The sequence below is a fragment of the Rhinolophus sinicus genome, chromosome 5 (genome assembly GCF_057876585.1).
Source record: "Rhinolophus sinicus isolate RSI-liver-muscle chromosome 5, RSI-T2T, whole genome shotgun sequence".
NCBI classification, from domain to species: domain Eukaryota; kingdom Metazoa; phylum Chordata; class Mammalia; order Chiroptera; family Rhinolophidae; genus Rhinolophus; species Rhinolophus sinicus.
Window position 1 is genome coordinate 51,464,806 of NC_142505.1, and position 15,255 is coordinate 51,480,060.

At 44.6% G+C, this 15,255-nt stretch overlaps 1 protein-coding gene across 1 annotated transcript in view; it reads right to left on the minus strand.

Moving 5' to 3' along the window:
* The window catches only part of ARHGEF3 (Rho guanine nucleotide exchange factor 3), a 295,758-nt gene that overhangs the window by 238,756 nt on the left and 41,747 nt on the right, over window positions 1-15,255 (minus strand). The window contains exon 2 of the mRNA XM_019724204.3: window positions 13,963-14,055. Coding sequence (XP_019579763.2) covers window positions 13,963-14,024 — 62 coding nt within the window. The 5' untranslated portion in view covers window positions 14,025-14,055. The remainder of the gene's footprint in view (window positions 1-13,962; window positions 14,056-15,255) is intronic.

Consider the following 15,255-nt stretch of genomic DNA (forward strand, 5'->3'; position numbering starts at 1 on the left):
TTGTTTCACAGCTACTGAGCCCCTGGGCTAAGAAAGTGTGTTACGTGCCTCTTAGATGCATTATCTCATTTAATTCTCAGAACTATCCTACGAGATACACCCTATTATTAGTCTTATTTTATTATATATTCAAGGGAACTGCAGCACAGAGATGTTAAGTAATTTGCCCAAGTTTACACAGTGGTACAGTCAGGATTGGAATCAAGGCGATCTATGTCCAGAGCCCATGTTCTTAAATACCACACAGTCATCAATTACTAACCTCGTTTAGAATGGTCAGATTAGAGTTATGCTAAAGTATTCCAGAATCCTGGCTCCTGGCAGCCTCCCCTCCCACCTATGAAAGTGGACAGTGAAAACCACAGGAGAAGGGGCACTGCTGGCGTGAACACTGCATGTTTCTGTCACCCAGCACTGATTCCTTGTCTGTGGGTAACAGCACCTAGCCTTCGCATTGGGGGACCACCCTGCCTTCACTCTTAGTCCATGAGTCCAGATGAGGCTGACCCTATCCCCCTACCCTTGAGGTCCAGGAGACAGTATGTGGCCCAAGTTGAACAAATATGAGTCTACTTGGGAAGTCCTGCTGGGAACAAGTGCAAATGATAAACTCTCACTCCACAGCTGTGGGAGAATGTCAGCCTAGAGCTTCTGGGAGGTATCACACAGAGGAAGCCCTCCTGGGAATGCAGCCAATACAGAAGAAAGCAGAGCCAAATAAGGAAAGAGCAAGACCGAGACCTAATACCGCTGCACCCCAAATCCAGCCATGCCTTCAGCGACCTACTGTTAGAACTCCTATTTATATGAGCCATTACACTCTCCGTGCTGCTTCATCACAACACGAACTGTATTTCTGTCACTTGCGACAACAACAAATCCTGACTCACAGAACCACTACATGGAATCACAGTGTTTCTGAGCTACACGGGGCACTGGAGGCCAACCATCTAGCAGTGTTGTGTACATCTCAAGTATGCAATAATGGTACGTCGATTAATGAATGAATGATTTGTTCATCACTCTAGCTCCGGCTTCTCAAACCGAAGTAAAGCTATCTTGTTGGCATTTATTATAAGCCCCAGGATCCACTAACATCATCTTTCTGGAGCATTAATTTAAATGATGGCAAGTACCTTAAAATACTTTTTTATTAAAAGAAATACAGAACACAACCAAATGTGATTCAGTTCAGGAATGCAGGATGAGTCAATATTAGGAAATCTATCAGTATAATTCATCTCATTAACATAGTCAAAAGAAAAAAGATACGGTGCCTTCGATGCCAATCTTATTAAATTACAACACTTATCCTGACTTTTGAAAAATCTCTTAACAAAATAAGAACAGAGGGAAACTTCCTAAGGAGATACCGATATAGCTCAAACCGAAAAGCAGCATCACATTTCAGGAGAAACATTGGTGCATTCCCACTGAAGTCAGTATAAGGTAAGAATGACTCTAGATATCACAATTGTTTAACATTATTCAGGAAGCATTTGCCATCTAATCAGACAAATTAAAAAAATTTTCTGCCAATTAGAAAGGAAGAGGAAGTGAAATTTTATTAACTTGCAGATGATGTGATTATATGTCTGGAAAAATTCCTCCTCATAAAAAATAAAATAAGATCTGAAAAGCTATTAGAACCAGCAGGACAATTTCATAATATTAATCAACATTAATAAAAGAAGTTATAAATCAACAGCTTACTTATACACACACACACACACACACACACACACAAAAAAAAAAAAAAAAAAAACCACATGAAAATATGATGGTGATCCAGCCAACATAAATGATTATAAAACATATTCTTTCATTCTGTCACATTCCCCCTTCTCTGCCTGCATGAATTTGGTGGAATGCTTGAAACGCACAGCATAGCTCTAACCAAACACAGAACCCACCAACCAGGTGCTTCTCTTGCCTTGGCTCAACCATCTCTAATGGGAGAGACTGGGAACCCACCTCTTGAGACAGTTCACTCCCCCGTCACCTGGGAAAACCTAGTAGGTCCCTCTCTTTGCTAGCACAGGGCAAGGAGATGCAGCTTCCAAGATGTGATCCCTCAGTAACAAATCTGACCAGACTGATCTACACACATGGTCTCATCATCACCTATTTGTACTGACCTACATGCTGTTTCTCACACAGACTAAGCCCTTTCCTGCCCCTGGGCCTTTGCATGTGTTGTCCCTTCTGCATGCCATGATTTCCTCTGAAAAGGCTGCAGGGCTTGTTCTCTTAACATTCAGGTCTGTGCTCATATATTCTCTCAAAAAAATCCCCCCCATCTCGCTATCTAAAATTCCACATCTTATTCTCCATCCCTTTATTCTACTTTATTTTTCCTCATAGCACACATCACCAGCTAATGTCACTTTTATACATTTGTCTGTTTATAGTCTGTCTCTCCCACCAGAAGGTAAACTCCATCAAGGCAAGGACCACTATGTCTATTTCATTCACTACTGTATTTCCCCACCCCTAACACAGCCCCAGACACACAGAAGGGGATCAAACAATGGTTGGTTGGTTGATTGGTTGGATGGATGGATTCCTTCAATCCCCAGATCCCATCTCAAGTCTATTGCTTGAATATTTTTATTTATTTCTACCTTTCCCATTGATATCCAAGCCGTCTATCCACTCATTCTCAACAGGTATTTATTAGCTTCATCACCTCTCTCCTGGATAGCTACAGGCTACTCCTAGCTGGTCTCTTAGCCCCACGTTTGGTCTCCCTCCAACTCTTTTCCCCCACTCCAGCCAGAGGTCTTTACTCACAATGTAAATCTGACCATGCTGCTCCCCTACGGAAAATGTCTCAGTGGCCTCCCAGGGCCCACAGCCCAGTCTCAGGTCTTTCCCTACCAAGGCTCACAGGGCTCACTCACTCAGTCCTCCCAGCCCACACACTTTCCAGTCTCCTGTCACATTCCACGATCCAGCCACACGGAGCTGCTGCCACCTCTTTCAGCATGCCATGTTCTCTCTGGCCTCAGGCCTTTGCATGCGCTTCCACATGGCTCATTCTTTACCTGACTACCCTTCACGTACGCTTCCATTTTCTGACTATTATGTCTCCGGGGAAATGTGAGGTCCACCCTAAAGTCCCATAGTGCCTCACACTTCCCTGTTGTACACTCACCACGCTGGGACTGGCATGTTCAGGTCTGTTCCCTCCAGACTGTGAGGCTCACAGAGCCAGCTTGTGCCTTTCACAACACCTGGCACAGTGCCTGGCACCAAGGAGACACTTGAGATAGATTTCCTTGACTTTATGGCTTCCTTGCCATCGTGCCTTCTACAGACTGGCACAGGGTTAATTTGTGTCACATCTGACAATACTTTTGGCATCCTGACTCACCATTCATACTCCCTTGAGACAACAAAAGCATATACAGACATGTTCACACTTGCATGCACGCGCACACACACACACACTTGGAGCATCTGTCACTCTCCACAACTCCCCTTCCACCAGGACATTCTAACCTTGAGGAGGTCTTGTTTTCTGCCTGAATGTTATAAACATAGTGTGCACACTCTATATCAAGCACACTCTAGCCCAACTTGACTTGGGTCTATTAAAAAAGAGGGGGAGACGTTAAAAAAAAAAAGTGCGAGGACTTTCTCTGAAATGTCTCCCTTAGGTACTATGCATGTAAGGTTGATATCAAACATACTCAATTTTATCTGAAAGTCTTAAACAAATAAACAAAAAGGTCAGAGCTGTATTTATACTTGATGTGTTTCTGTAATTAAAACAAACAAACAAACAAAAAATCTGCCCTGTGTTTAGAGTAAGATAACATTTTTTATTACAAAGGTTTTCCTTCCCAGTAAGTGCTAGAATTATGGTCAATATACCATCTCTATCAGATGTAAACCAAAACACAATGCAGGCTGTGGTCTTAACCGGGTGTCAACTCAGTGTCACCAGCCATGGGTCATCCTGACCTTGGCGGTGACGATGTCACCAGTGAGGTCTTGTTACTAGAAATGCTGTTCCTGGACCTACTCCAGCTTCTGGGCTTCACTGGACATTCATGGAAGAAGGAGGAGGAACACAGGACCGTGGGGACACCTCAGACAAATCCAGAACAAGGATCTGACTCTTCAGATCCCAGCGCGATGGAGGACAGACACAAGGGAAGGGCCTGTTCTGGACTGAAGGAGACAGAGACCTGACAACCAAATGCAAAGCTTCAGCCAAGAATGGTTCCTGGATGAGTGGGTAGGAGAGGGGGAGAAGGGGAAAGAGCTGTAGAAGGTGCTTGGGCACAACTGAGCAAATACGAATATGGCCTGGATATTAGAAGATGTTCTAAAATTATTGTTAATTTATAGAGGTGGATAACAGCAGGTGATTATGTAGGAGAATGTAGTTATTTTTGAGGGTTATAGGCCAAAGTGTTTAGAGGAAAAGTGTCTAGATGTCTGCAATTTGTTTCCAAATGGTCCAGGAGGAAAAAAGTGTATCTGTACACACAACACATACATACACACACACACACACACACACACACACACACACCCATCAGATGAGGTAAAATGTTCAAATAAAATCTAGGTGAAGGAAATACTATCCTATTAACTTTTCTGTAGGTTTGAAAATTTTCCAAATATATATTTGGGTAGAAAAATACAATGTAAAATCCAGTTCCTTGTAATACATTATATAATAAAAAGGTATAGAACACAAAGAAAGGGGTTGTCGGGTGTAATTAGAATTCTGATCACTTCAGAACTTAAAATATACCTACTGTCCACGAGCACAACATTGTCTTTACAATAATAGTAGTTTCATGATCCTTTTTGTTTCACTTTCCACACGTGGGAAAGTGTGCCTTCTGCCTGCGATGCTCATCCTTCCCCAAGGAAAACATTCCCAAATTTCACCGGAGAGGCAAAACCCCCCTTCAATTTGCTCTGGGACGTAGAGGACAGGCTATGAAAACATCCACAGCTCCATCTCTGTGACCTAACAGGACAGTCTGTCCATGTGATTATGAAGCGAACAGCTGACTTCCCCACTAATCAGGACCCCTGCACAGGCAGGGGCAGCGATAAGTTCCCGCTCGCTCATTCTTAGTACAGAACATACAGGAGTCGCTCAATAAATGTTTAAGTGAATGAGATAGTTTATAGCCCTTTAGAAGAATGCATATAAAGGTACTATAATAAGAAATCACTGATATACGTGAGAAGAAGTATTAAAAAATTGCTATCATTATAATATTGAAAACTAAAAATTGGCTAACAAAACAAAACACCCACAAACCACCAAAACTAAAATAGTAGCTATATGGGGGGGGGGGGGGGGTGAGAAAATAAATTGTCATGAAAACATCCTAAGAATATGACAGGTACACCAAAGAAAGGAGGACTACAGTGACCTGGGGACAAGGGGACAGGAAGTAAAGCAAGAAGGGAAGTCAGGAAATGGTGAAAACTTTTCTCACTAGTCCGAATTTACGGAGGGAAAAAAAACCTCAGTCCTAACACAAGGACAACCTGGCCAACAGATAACTGGGCAATGACTCCGCCCATCATTCAAGGCTACAGGACACCCAGCTTCTAACTCCACCTCTGCTACTAACTCACTGTGTAACCCCCAGGCACAGCACCCCTCTGGGCAGTTTCCTCACTGGCAAAATGAGAGCGTGGGTCTAAAGGAGCAACAGATCCCATCCAGTGAGTTCTAAAGCCACAGAGATCTAAAGTTCAGCATATTGAATGTAGACAATAAGATTGTTCTATAGGTATGCAATGTGGTATCATTACAATGGCAACCATATCACAACATAGAAATGTATCAAAGTAACATGCTGTACACCTTGAATACACACATTGTTACATGTCAAATTTATCCAATAAAAAGAAAGATCACATCCAATGATTCTATGCAAAAGACCAAATAAATCGCTGTTTCCTTCTTTCAATTGCTTGTGATTTCTTAGGTTTCTACAAGTAATTTGCTATTCCTTTTTGACATAAAGAAAAGATTTAGATTGTCTTAAAATGGTATAAAAAAAAGAAAAGTTTGTAAACAGATCAGAATATCCCGTCCCACTCTTGGCCGTGGATCCTGACTAGAAGAGTTGGGAAACAGTGTTAGTCATACAACTTCAAAGCTACGAGAGAGCCTCACTATTTCACATTTACATCATGCTCTGGAGTTCACCAAGGAATTTCATGCTGTCCAGTCCCACCCACTCACTTCAGAGACGAGGAAACGGCAGCCGGAGGAGTGGCTAACACAGTGGTGTGCTGAAGCCAGCTCACCCTGGGAGAGCCGATGGGTCACCTCTTGGTGACTTCGCATTAGCAGGCTGACGCTAACCATGGGGAGAGCACTTACACCACGGAAATAGACAAACACTACAAATTTGAATCCCCTCCCCCCAGAAGCCAGTTTACCCTCATCTTGCCCTTATACTCACCCCAAACCAAGACTGGGTGAAAGGCCTCCCTCCTGCCCATTCAGGGTTCCTTTCACTCTGTTTCCGCTTCCTGTTTAGTTCCCTGCCCTTGTAAAACCTAGGCTGGACTGCCAAGCCCTCCAGGAAAGGGGCCCTGTTGGACTGTTCTCAGGCCCTGCCTGTCCTAGTCTCAGATCTATCCCTGAGCCCAGCACCGGGTGTGGCACACAGCAGGTCCTCGGCAAGCACCCATCCTCAAAGATGCTGCCTCCTGCTCCGACGGAGCAACCCTGCATACAGCACTGCACAGAGCTGGGAGAAAAGCCACCTTCAGCTCGACTACCAGCAGGGATCCCGGGGAAAGCCTTAACCCCCTGCCCATGCTCTTCTCCCACCTAGAGAACAAACACCTCAACACTCTGCCCATCTGCACCCTAGCAGAACATCCCAGACAAAACCAGTGCTTTCTGAATGCATCTTGCTAATTCTGTAGCTATGAGGGCCCAGTGAGCACATCAACCATCAAGGTTCACTTGCCCCCACCCCCCACCCGCGCGCAGCTCTCCAAGTCTGATTCTTGGCCCTCAGAGTTGAAAAGGTTGATTTACCTCCAGGCAAAGTGCCACGCTCTTGCATGGCAGGAATTTTCTATCAGATTCCCCAGGAGGGAGACTGACGCACACGGTGTAGACCCAGCAGAGCTCAGCATTATGCCAGGTGCTGCCTTTCCCACACTACCATCTGGCCACGGGGCAGGGGCTGGGTGAGCCTCCTCTGCCAGACGAGCGTGGGCCAGAGACAAAGCCCTCCGAGACACTCTTCTCCTACCTGCTGTGTCTGTGCGTTGTTTCCTGGTGCCATCTCGGAGCGCTGTGTCCTTGAGTCCCTCGTTTGTGTGTTTTTAGACATTTCCCGGGTACACACTGTGTGCCAGACCCTGCTAGGCCCTTCTTTAAGCCCTGCCTGTCTCCCATGACATATATTCATCTCCCCTCCTAGACTGGAAGCAGGGGCCACGTCTGACTGCATCGCGCAGGGCGCTGATACGTACTCAGCACATCGTAGACAAACAATAGCTGAAGGACATTTTCAAAGTGATCATCCCTTAGGGATGGTCCTCAGAAAGCAGAGGGCACGCGTTCTGACAGCTCCTCTTTGGTTCTGTGGCTGGAGGGAGAATGACTTTCAGGCTGAAACAGACGAATGCCATGTGCTGGGTATTAGCCAGCCCAGCGACCACAAGCTACAGCAATTCTTACCACACTGAACATTCCCATCAACTCTACGGCCTAAGCACCACTGTTATCCACCTTCACAGATGGCAAATTGAAACTTGGAAAACTTCAACCAGTGGGCCAAGCTCTTCACCACGTCCTCTAGCACCTTCCTGGCAGTTCCCCTTGTCACTAGGGCCCCCCTATGAGGAGGCTGCCTGGAATTAGGAACATGCTGATGGGCTCCCAATGAGACTAAAATGCCCACGCTCTGCACCTCACAGGGATCACGTTGGCTGAAGCCCAGACCCTCCCCGGGGGCAGCCGCAGTGCTCCTCCCGTTCTGCAGAGGGGCTTCTGCAGGGAGAAGGCAAGATGAGGGTCCCAATCAGGTGAGAAGCAGGGGGGTGGTGAGAAGGCCAGGGGCTTTCTCCCGTGAGAGTGTCAAAGACACAGGTTTAAGTCTAAACCCTACAATGATCTGTGACACTGGGCAGGTACTTCAACCGTTTCTCCATCTGCAAAATGGAGGTCAGCAGTGGACATTCTACTCGGTTGCTGTGACATTTGGAGCCAATGTATATTAAACGCCCTTCAGGAGTTGCCAGAATGAGTAGATATTATTAAATTTGCTGTGTAGAGAAATTAGCCAGGCTCACTGAAGGTCTTTTTTCAGTGGCTTCACGGCAGATCATCTGAGACACTGTCCTAATTCACGTATTTGGCCAGTATACGGATGGATAAAAACTTGGTTTGGTGGAAAACAATACAACAAAGCAGAACATGGGGTTCAGGAAACTGGGTCTGAGTCTGGGTTCTTCATTCCTTGCTACAGGACCACCATCCAGCCCTCTGCCTCTCAAAATCTCCGTTTCCCGTCTACAAAATAGTATCACTTCCCTCACGGAATCTTCATGTGTCTCAAATAAGATCTTGTGGACCCATTAAATTACTTTAACAGTAATTTAATAATAGCTGTCTATCGGGTTATGCCAATGGATATAATAAGGAACCTATTCTGTTTCCATATTCATTCAACAAATGTTTGGTGAGTAACTACTATATCCCTGGCACTGCCCTGAGGAATCAATGAGAAAACACACAGACCCTGTCAGCCCTCATGGGGCTTACAGTTGTTTGAAACAACATACCTGACCGAAACATTTGAAGGTTGAAAGGAAACTCATCAATCACCCCATCCCTTTCTTTTAAGCCAATGAGGAATCTGAGGGCAAAGTAAAGACACACACACAAGGGTCACACAGCCAGGAAGAGACGAGGACAGAATATGCACAGCGGTTTTTCAATTTGTAGTCCAGTGCTCTTTGCACAGGACGGTTTATGCCTGAATAAAAACCTTTATGAAGATACCTGGCACTCCCACTGTTCTCAACTCACTCACCAAGAGGCGTATGACAGGAATTGGATGACCTCTTCCATCTTTCGCCTACAGTAACATTTTTATGTTCTTACTGGGAAAAAAAAAAATTGCTAACTTTGGATTAAAAAATCCAACATCTGTGGCTATGGTTACTTTGCCTTTCTGTCCTAGGCCCATCACCAAGCATGGGGAGGAAGCTTCAAGTTCTCCCAGTCCAGCACATCCCAAGTGTGATCTGTGCAACAGCAGATGTGGGGGCTGCACACTCTACCTTCTCTTGAGAGACCCCCCTCCATGGATACTGGCCTTTTAGAGGCTCTGTTGAGTCCAGCAAAAAAGGCCATGTTTAACTGAGCTTAAACCAGCAATGCCCACATAAGTTTGGCGACCGGCCCCATTTTTTCCCTGTAATGCCTACTGGTATTTGGAGAAAACCATGCTCTAAGGAACAGACTGTGGGAAATGCTGGTGGAATCCCCAAGAAGTCACCTTTGAAAGGAGAAATGCCTTGCCCCAGGTCACAGGGGTGGTGAATCCGAGAGTTAAGGTTACAGCCTCAGGTCAGGAGAGGTTATACTCTCCCTTTCTTTGGGTTTCCAGCTTCTCAAGGTCAGCAGCTGAACTTCTGGAGGGTAGAGCAAGTGGAGCAGGTCCCACACAGCCCTATCGGCAGTGAACGGAGAGCTAATGAAAAATCAGTGACCGAAACAGCTCTGGCCTAAGGCCGAGATTGAAGCTGATAAGCAAATCAAGAAAAGAACAATAAAGGACAAGCAGGGAAACTGGCGGGTCTGAAGGTGATACAAATCCCCGACCCCTGGAGCATGAAAACAGAACAGGACCCTACAGCAAATCTCAGGTTTGGATACAGCCCTTCATGTTGCCATCTAAAAATCACTCTGTTTTTCCAGCCAATTCAATCCATCAAAGCTGCTGAAAGCCTACTGTATGCTGGGTCCTGGGCCAGATGTGGGCTGTCACTGCACCAGACAAGGCCACACCTTACAGGTAAAGTCTAGCAGAGGTGGCACAAAGGAGGGGCTCAAAACACACTGGAATAAATGAGTGAGCCAGAGAATATCTTTATTTTCATAAAAGAGACACACACACATTTGTACAATCTGAGAGTGAAAGGCCCTGCCAGAAAAGCCTAATCCCTGCTTTGAGCATTTTTCTCAGTTGTTATGGGCTGCTGAGCAATGATGGGATATTAATTGACTGACTGACTGACCGACCGACTGACTGACCGAATGAATTAATGAATGAATAACCAAAAGAAAGAAAGAACTTAAACCTTTCCACTTCTCCAGCATGGGCTGAGTCCTAACTATCTACCCCTTTCACCACAAGTCCATTTATAAGAAGGATTTACAAGAAGGGCAAGGAGTTTTCCCCTCAAAATTTTCCCCTTTGAACACTAGAAATTTGCTTGCCTAACTCCACTGCTGCACAGCTGAGGAAACGGAGACACAGAGAAGTGATGTTATTCGCCCATGGTCACTGATGGCAACAGAAAACTGTATTCCCCGGCAGCTTAATCGTCTAGAAATCCTGTGTTCTTGTGAGTTAGCAACCAGAAGTAGAAGTGACAAGTAATGGCTACTCAGTCAGCAAATGCTATGGAAATGGTCTCCTCACAATAAAGTCTCTTGGTTAAAAGACAAAATGTCTATAAATCCCTGGAGCAAAACTGTGTTCCCACAGAGGGTAGTGACATCTATGGGCAGGGTTTCCAGGGAACCCCTCTCCTCAGGAAAGTAGTTGGCCTCAGGTGAGCTGAGGTCCTTCTCACGGGCAGGCTTTGTCACATCATCTCACCTCAGGAATCCAGGGCCCCAACCTTTTTCTTTACTCCACCCCCTCTACTCATCAGTCCAGAAATCTTAGTGAGCACCTACTGTGTGTCAGACACTGGGTAAATGACAGTGAACAAAACAGGCAAGAGCTGGCCCTGTGGAATTCACAGTCCAGTAGGTGAGGTAGACACTAAAAAGATAAAAACATATAGGATGAGAAACTGGGTCAACTGAAACACAAGTCTGCTCCTATCAATCTCCTGATACAAAAAATTTGCTAGGTTTCTAAATCTATGTAGGAATAAAAATAAACAGGTACAAAAACACCTGCCTTTATTAACTGCTTACTATATGCCAGGTGCTTTACTGTAATTAACTCAGAACATGCCCCAACAGCCCGTTGCAGGAGATACTATTATTGCCCCATTAACCAATGAAGAACTGAAGTTTTCCACTTAACCATTGCTCATATTATAGTATGTACAACTTCCTCCTCAACCTCCCAAGACTCTGAATTTCCTAAGAATTCGTATCTTACCCATCTTTTTATCGCTGGTGCACACAGTAGTATTCAATAAATGCCCACTGAATAATCAATTGATTGAGCAATAGACTAGTTTCCCTCAAGGCACTGCCTGCTAATAAGCTCTAGTTTTGGAATGAGAGCTGATTGGTCTCTTGAAAATCACTTGAGAGGTATCTGTGATGTTGTGCAAAGAGCCAGAGCCAGACCCCAGAGACTGGAGACTGAGGCTTGTCTCAGTGTGTATTTGAACCATCATTTCATCACTCTAGGCCTGACTGCTTAAAACTATAATAATGTAGAAGAAATGATCCAATGAGCCTAGGATCTCTTCCAGCTCTAGACTTTTATGTCTCTGAAACATAACAGAGAGGGAGGTGCCCAGGAAGGCCTTTCAAACTGCACTCTGCCTCCTTTTAGAATGAGCTCCAAAGTTAAACGTTTTAGGGTAGAATGCGCCTCAGGTCTATCGGGGGCAAGTGAAGAACTGCCTCTCCCTCCACAGCTCAGTTTGTGTATTTATCCTAATAAAGTAGATTTCCTCCCCATGATAAATATGCTCAACCCGAACACCTCTTTTCCAGAGAAGTATTTTGGATGAATGCGGGTGAGGCTGCCACCCCCAGCTGGACACCAGAACAGGGGAGCTGGTGTTATACAAGAGTCCACGTTTACATGCTGGGTGGGGACAAAACCCCAAACCACCACTCTCAACTCCGACCCCGTCCTCTGGGAAGACCACAGATGCAGAATAACAACTGAGTGTGGTCAAGGCAACCGCAAACATGGCATGATGGCTCCACAGCTATGTCCGCAAGAAGGACTCATCACTCGGCAAGTGTGGGTCTGTCTGTCTGTCACTTAAAGTAAGAACGATGGCTAGGAGCTGGGCTCCACAGCAAGACAGAGTTTTTGTTGTTATTTTTGTTGTTGTTTGAGTCAGTGTTGAAAGAATTTCTGTCCTAACATCACCTAACGCCCATAACGGGGGGAACAACACAACTTCCTACCTTATCGGGCCATTTTGAGAATTAAATGAGATGAGTGAGCTAAGTGATACTCACGTTGGTGCCTTGAGGGTGGTGGTGGTGGTGGTGGTGGTGGTGGTAGTGGTGGTGGTGGTGGTGGATAAAACAACCTGAAGGAGGGAAGTCCAACCAAATGCTCTTCATAACCACCTCAGGGATCAAGAGAGAAGCAGGTAATCCTGTGACAACTTCTCCTGGAAAAGCATACTTGGATTCTTTTCAGAAGGAAAAATGAAGTGGCACCCACTCCTGGGAAGGAGCCGGACTGTGCAGATGCTCTGGGCCTCAGGATAGGTCACGGGGTCTTTGTAAGGACAGAGGCTGACAGGGCCACTGGGAGATGAAACCAGGTAACAGAGAGACCCAAGAACTTCCCCAGAGTAAAGAGAAGGAGGGGGAAATTACAGTCATGGAGAGATACCCTTGTTCACCAACAGACTGGCAAAAACGAAAAAGCAAGAAGAACAGAGGTGCGGCAGAAGGGTCGGCAAACAGGAAATCTGGTAGCCAGTTGACAAGTAGTGTTCTTTCGAGAACAACTTGAAAATATTTACTAAGATCTCAAATGCACACACAGGATGACCCAACAGCTCCACTCCTCAGTAACCACCTAAGACAACTGTCTGCCCATATACTCGGAAGGCATATACCAGAAAGTGCATCCCAACAGTGTAATAAGGGCACAAAACGGAACCTATCTACCCACCACCAACAGGAAAACAGCTGGATAAACAGGGAGATTCCCATACTATGGATACATATTTACTTCGCTGCAGCATGAAAACAAGATAGATTCACATTACCGTCTTGAAAATATCGTAAGACCTTATTAAATTATTTTAAAAGGTTACAAAATAGACTGACAATCATAATATGACAGCCTGTATTTAAAGAACAGAAAGAAAGAAAAAAGGAAGGAAGGAAAGAATGACGTTTTCTCTATGTATATAGGCATATAGAAAAAGTTTTGGAAGGAAATGCACAAAAGTAGATCCCAGTGGTTACTTCTGGGAAAAGCAGGGGTGGGGTGAGGAGCGGGAAATAAACTGGGGCAGAGGATCAATGGGGACTTCCCTTTTATTTTTAATTAGGAAAATGTAACTATGAATTTCTTGGGCATTAAAATTAATAATTTCTTTTTAAGGGAAAAAAAAAAGAGGAGATGGAAGGAAGAGGAAGCGATGATGACTTGAAGTGTAAATGTAGCTGCCAAGAGTTAAGAGTCTGCCTTGGCTTCCTTTTAGGGAACTGGCTACCCACAAGTCTCGACACAACATATCTGAGCATGTGTCCACAGTTTCTTCGAATGAGTAGCCATAGTTTTTGGAATCAAATATTTAATTCTATCCCACATCAGTTCTAGTTATACTAATTCTTCCTTCCAAATCCTAGAAAAATTCCCTCAGACTTAACAAAGGTATCCCTCTTCTGGTGTCAGAAATTAGAGATATTAAAAGGGAACACATGAAATTTGGCTATCTCCAAATTCTTGATAGCCCCCACTAACTTACACAGGCTTAGATGAAGCTCTGCATTTAACTGTTGCACATAAAAAAATTTTATTTTAATTTTAATGATATTTTTACCTGTCCTTGTTTTCTTCCATTCTTCTGAAGACACAATGATTCATTACTGTGCAATTGTCCATAGACACAGCATGGCAGGCTCAGATCTTCTTTCTGAAAAAGAAAAACAACCAATATTTATAACCTGGGTGCATTTATGTTATAAACACACAATGAGCTATATTCAATACATACAAGGGCAATATGTCAAAGGCTGCCCAGTGTCCAACAAAGTTCATTCTCCCCTTCTTCCACAGTTACTCAATTCTTATCAGGGACTTCATTTCCCAGGCATCTTTGCAATTAGTTAGGTGCAGTCAGGTATTGGAGTTCCCAAAGGAATGTGAGAGGAGGTGATATGTGCCAATTCTCTATCTAGGTCTTAAGACATGGGCATACCTTGTCCACCTTTCCAACTAATTCCCACTGGAACTCACGCAGATGATGACAATGCTTTTGGAAATACAGTGGTACCTGGGTTTTCAAATGTAATCCATTCCAGAAGTCCATTTGAGTTCTGAAATGTTCGAAAATTGAGGCACAGTTTCCCCATAGAAAGTAATGCAAAATGGATTAATCCATTCCAGACCTTTAAAATCAACCCCTAAAACTGCAAATTTAGCATGAATTTTACTATCTAATGATACCATAGATCCATAAAATTTACAGTGTTAGTAAACAGAAATGTTTGTCAACTGAGACGTTCAAAAACTGAGGTACGACTGTAACAGGACAACAAGATAGAAGGCACCTGGGTCTGTGATGGACTGGTTGGAACATGGCCACCTTCACACCTGGCACCAATACTACCACAGAGAGAAACTTCTTCATTCTTTAAGTCACTGTTTTAGTGGGTCCTGTTTTTATGGCTAGTTAACTCCCATCCCAGTTGGCACCATGATTAAATACAGTGGTACCTCGGTTTTCTAACGTAATCCATGAGTTCTGAAATGTTCTGAAAACAGCCAACAACTAGGCCTCAGGATCTTGCACTCAGCAGAAGCCGTGCGACATATTCGACTTCTGAGTCGTGTTCGAAAACCGAAGCATTTACTTCTGGGTTTACAGCATTCATAAACCAAAATGTGATTGATGTCATCAAAATGGCGGCGTGAGGTGAGCCTCAGTAAAGCTCCCCTGGAATTTACAACTAATCGAACAACTATAAATCCACAAAGGACTCCCTGCACACCAGACAGGCAAGACGAAGAGGCCCACTATTGAATTCACCTAAAGGTGGGCGAATCGCGTGAGCCGGGGAGGAGGGAAGGGAGAAGTGTGGTGACGGAGCCGTGAGGGCGCAGGATGCAGACC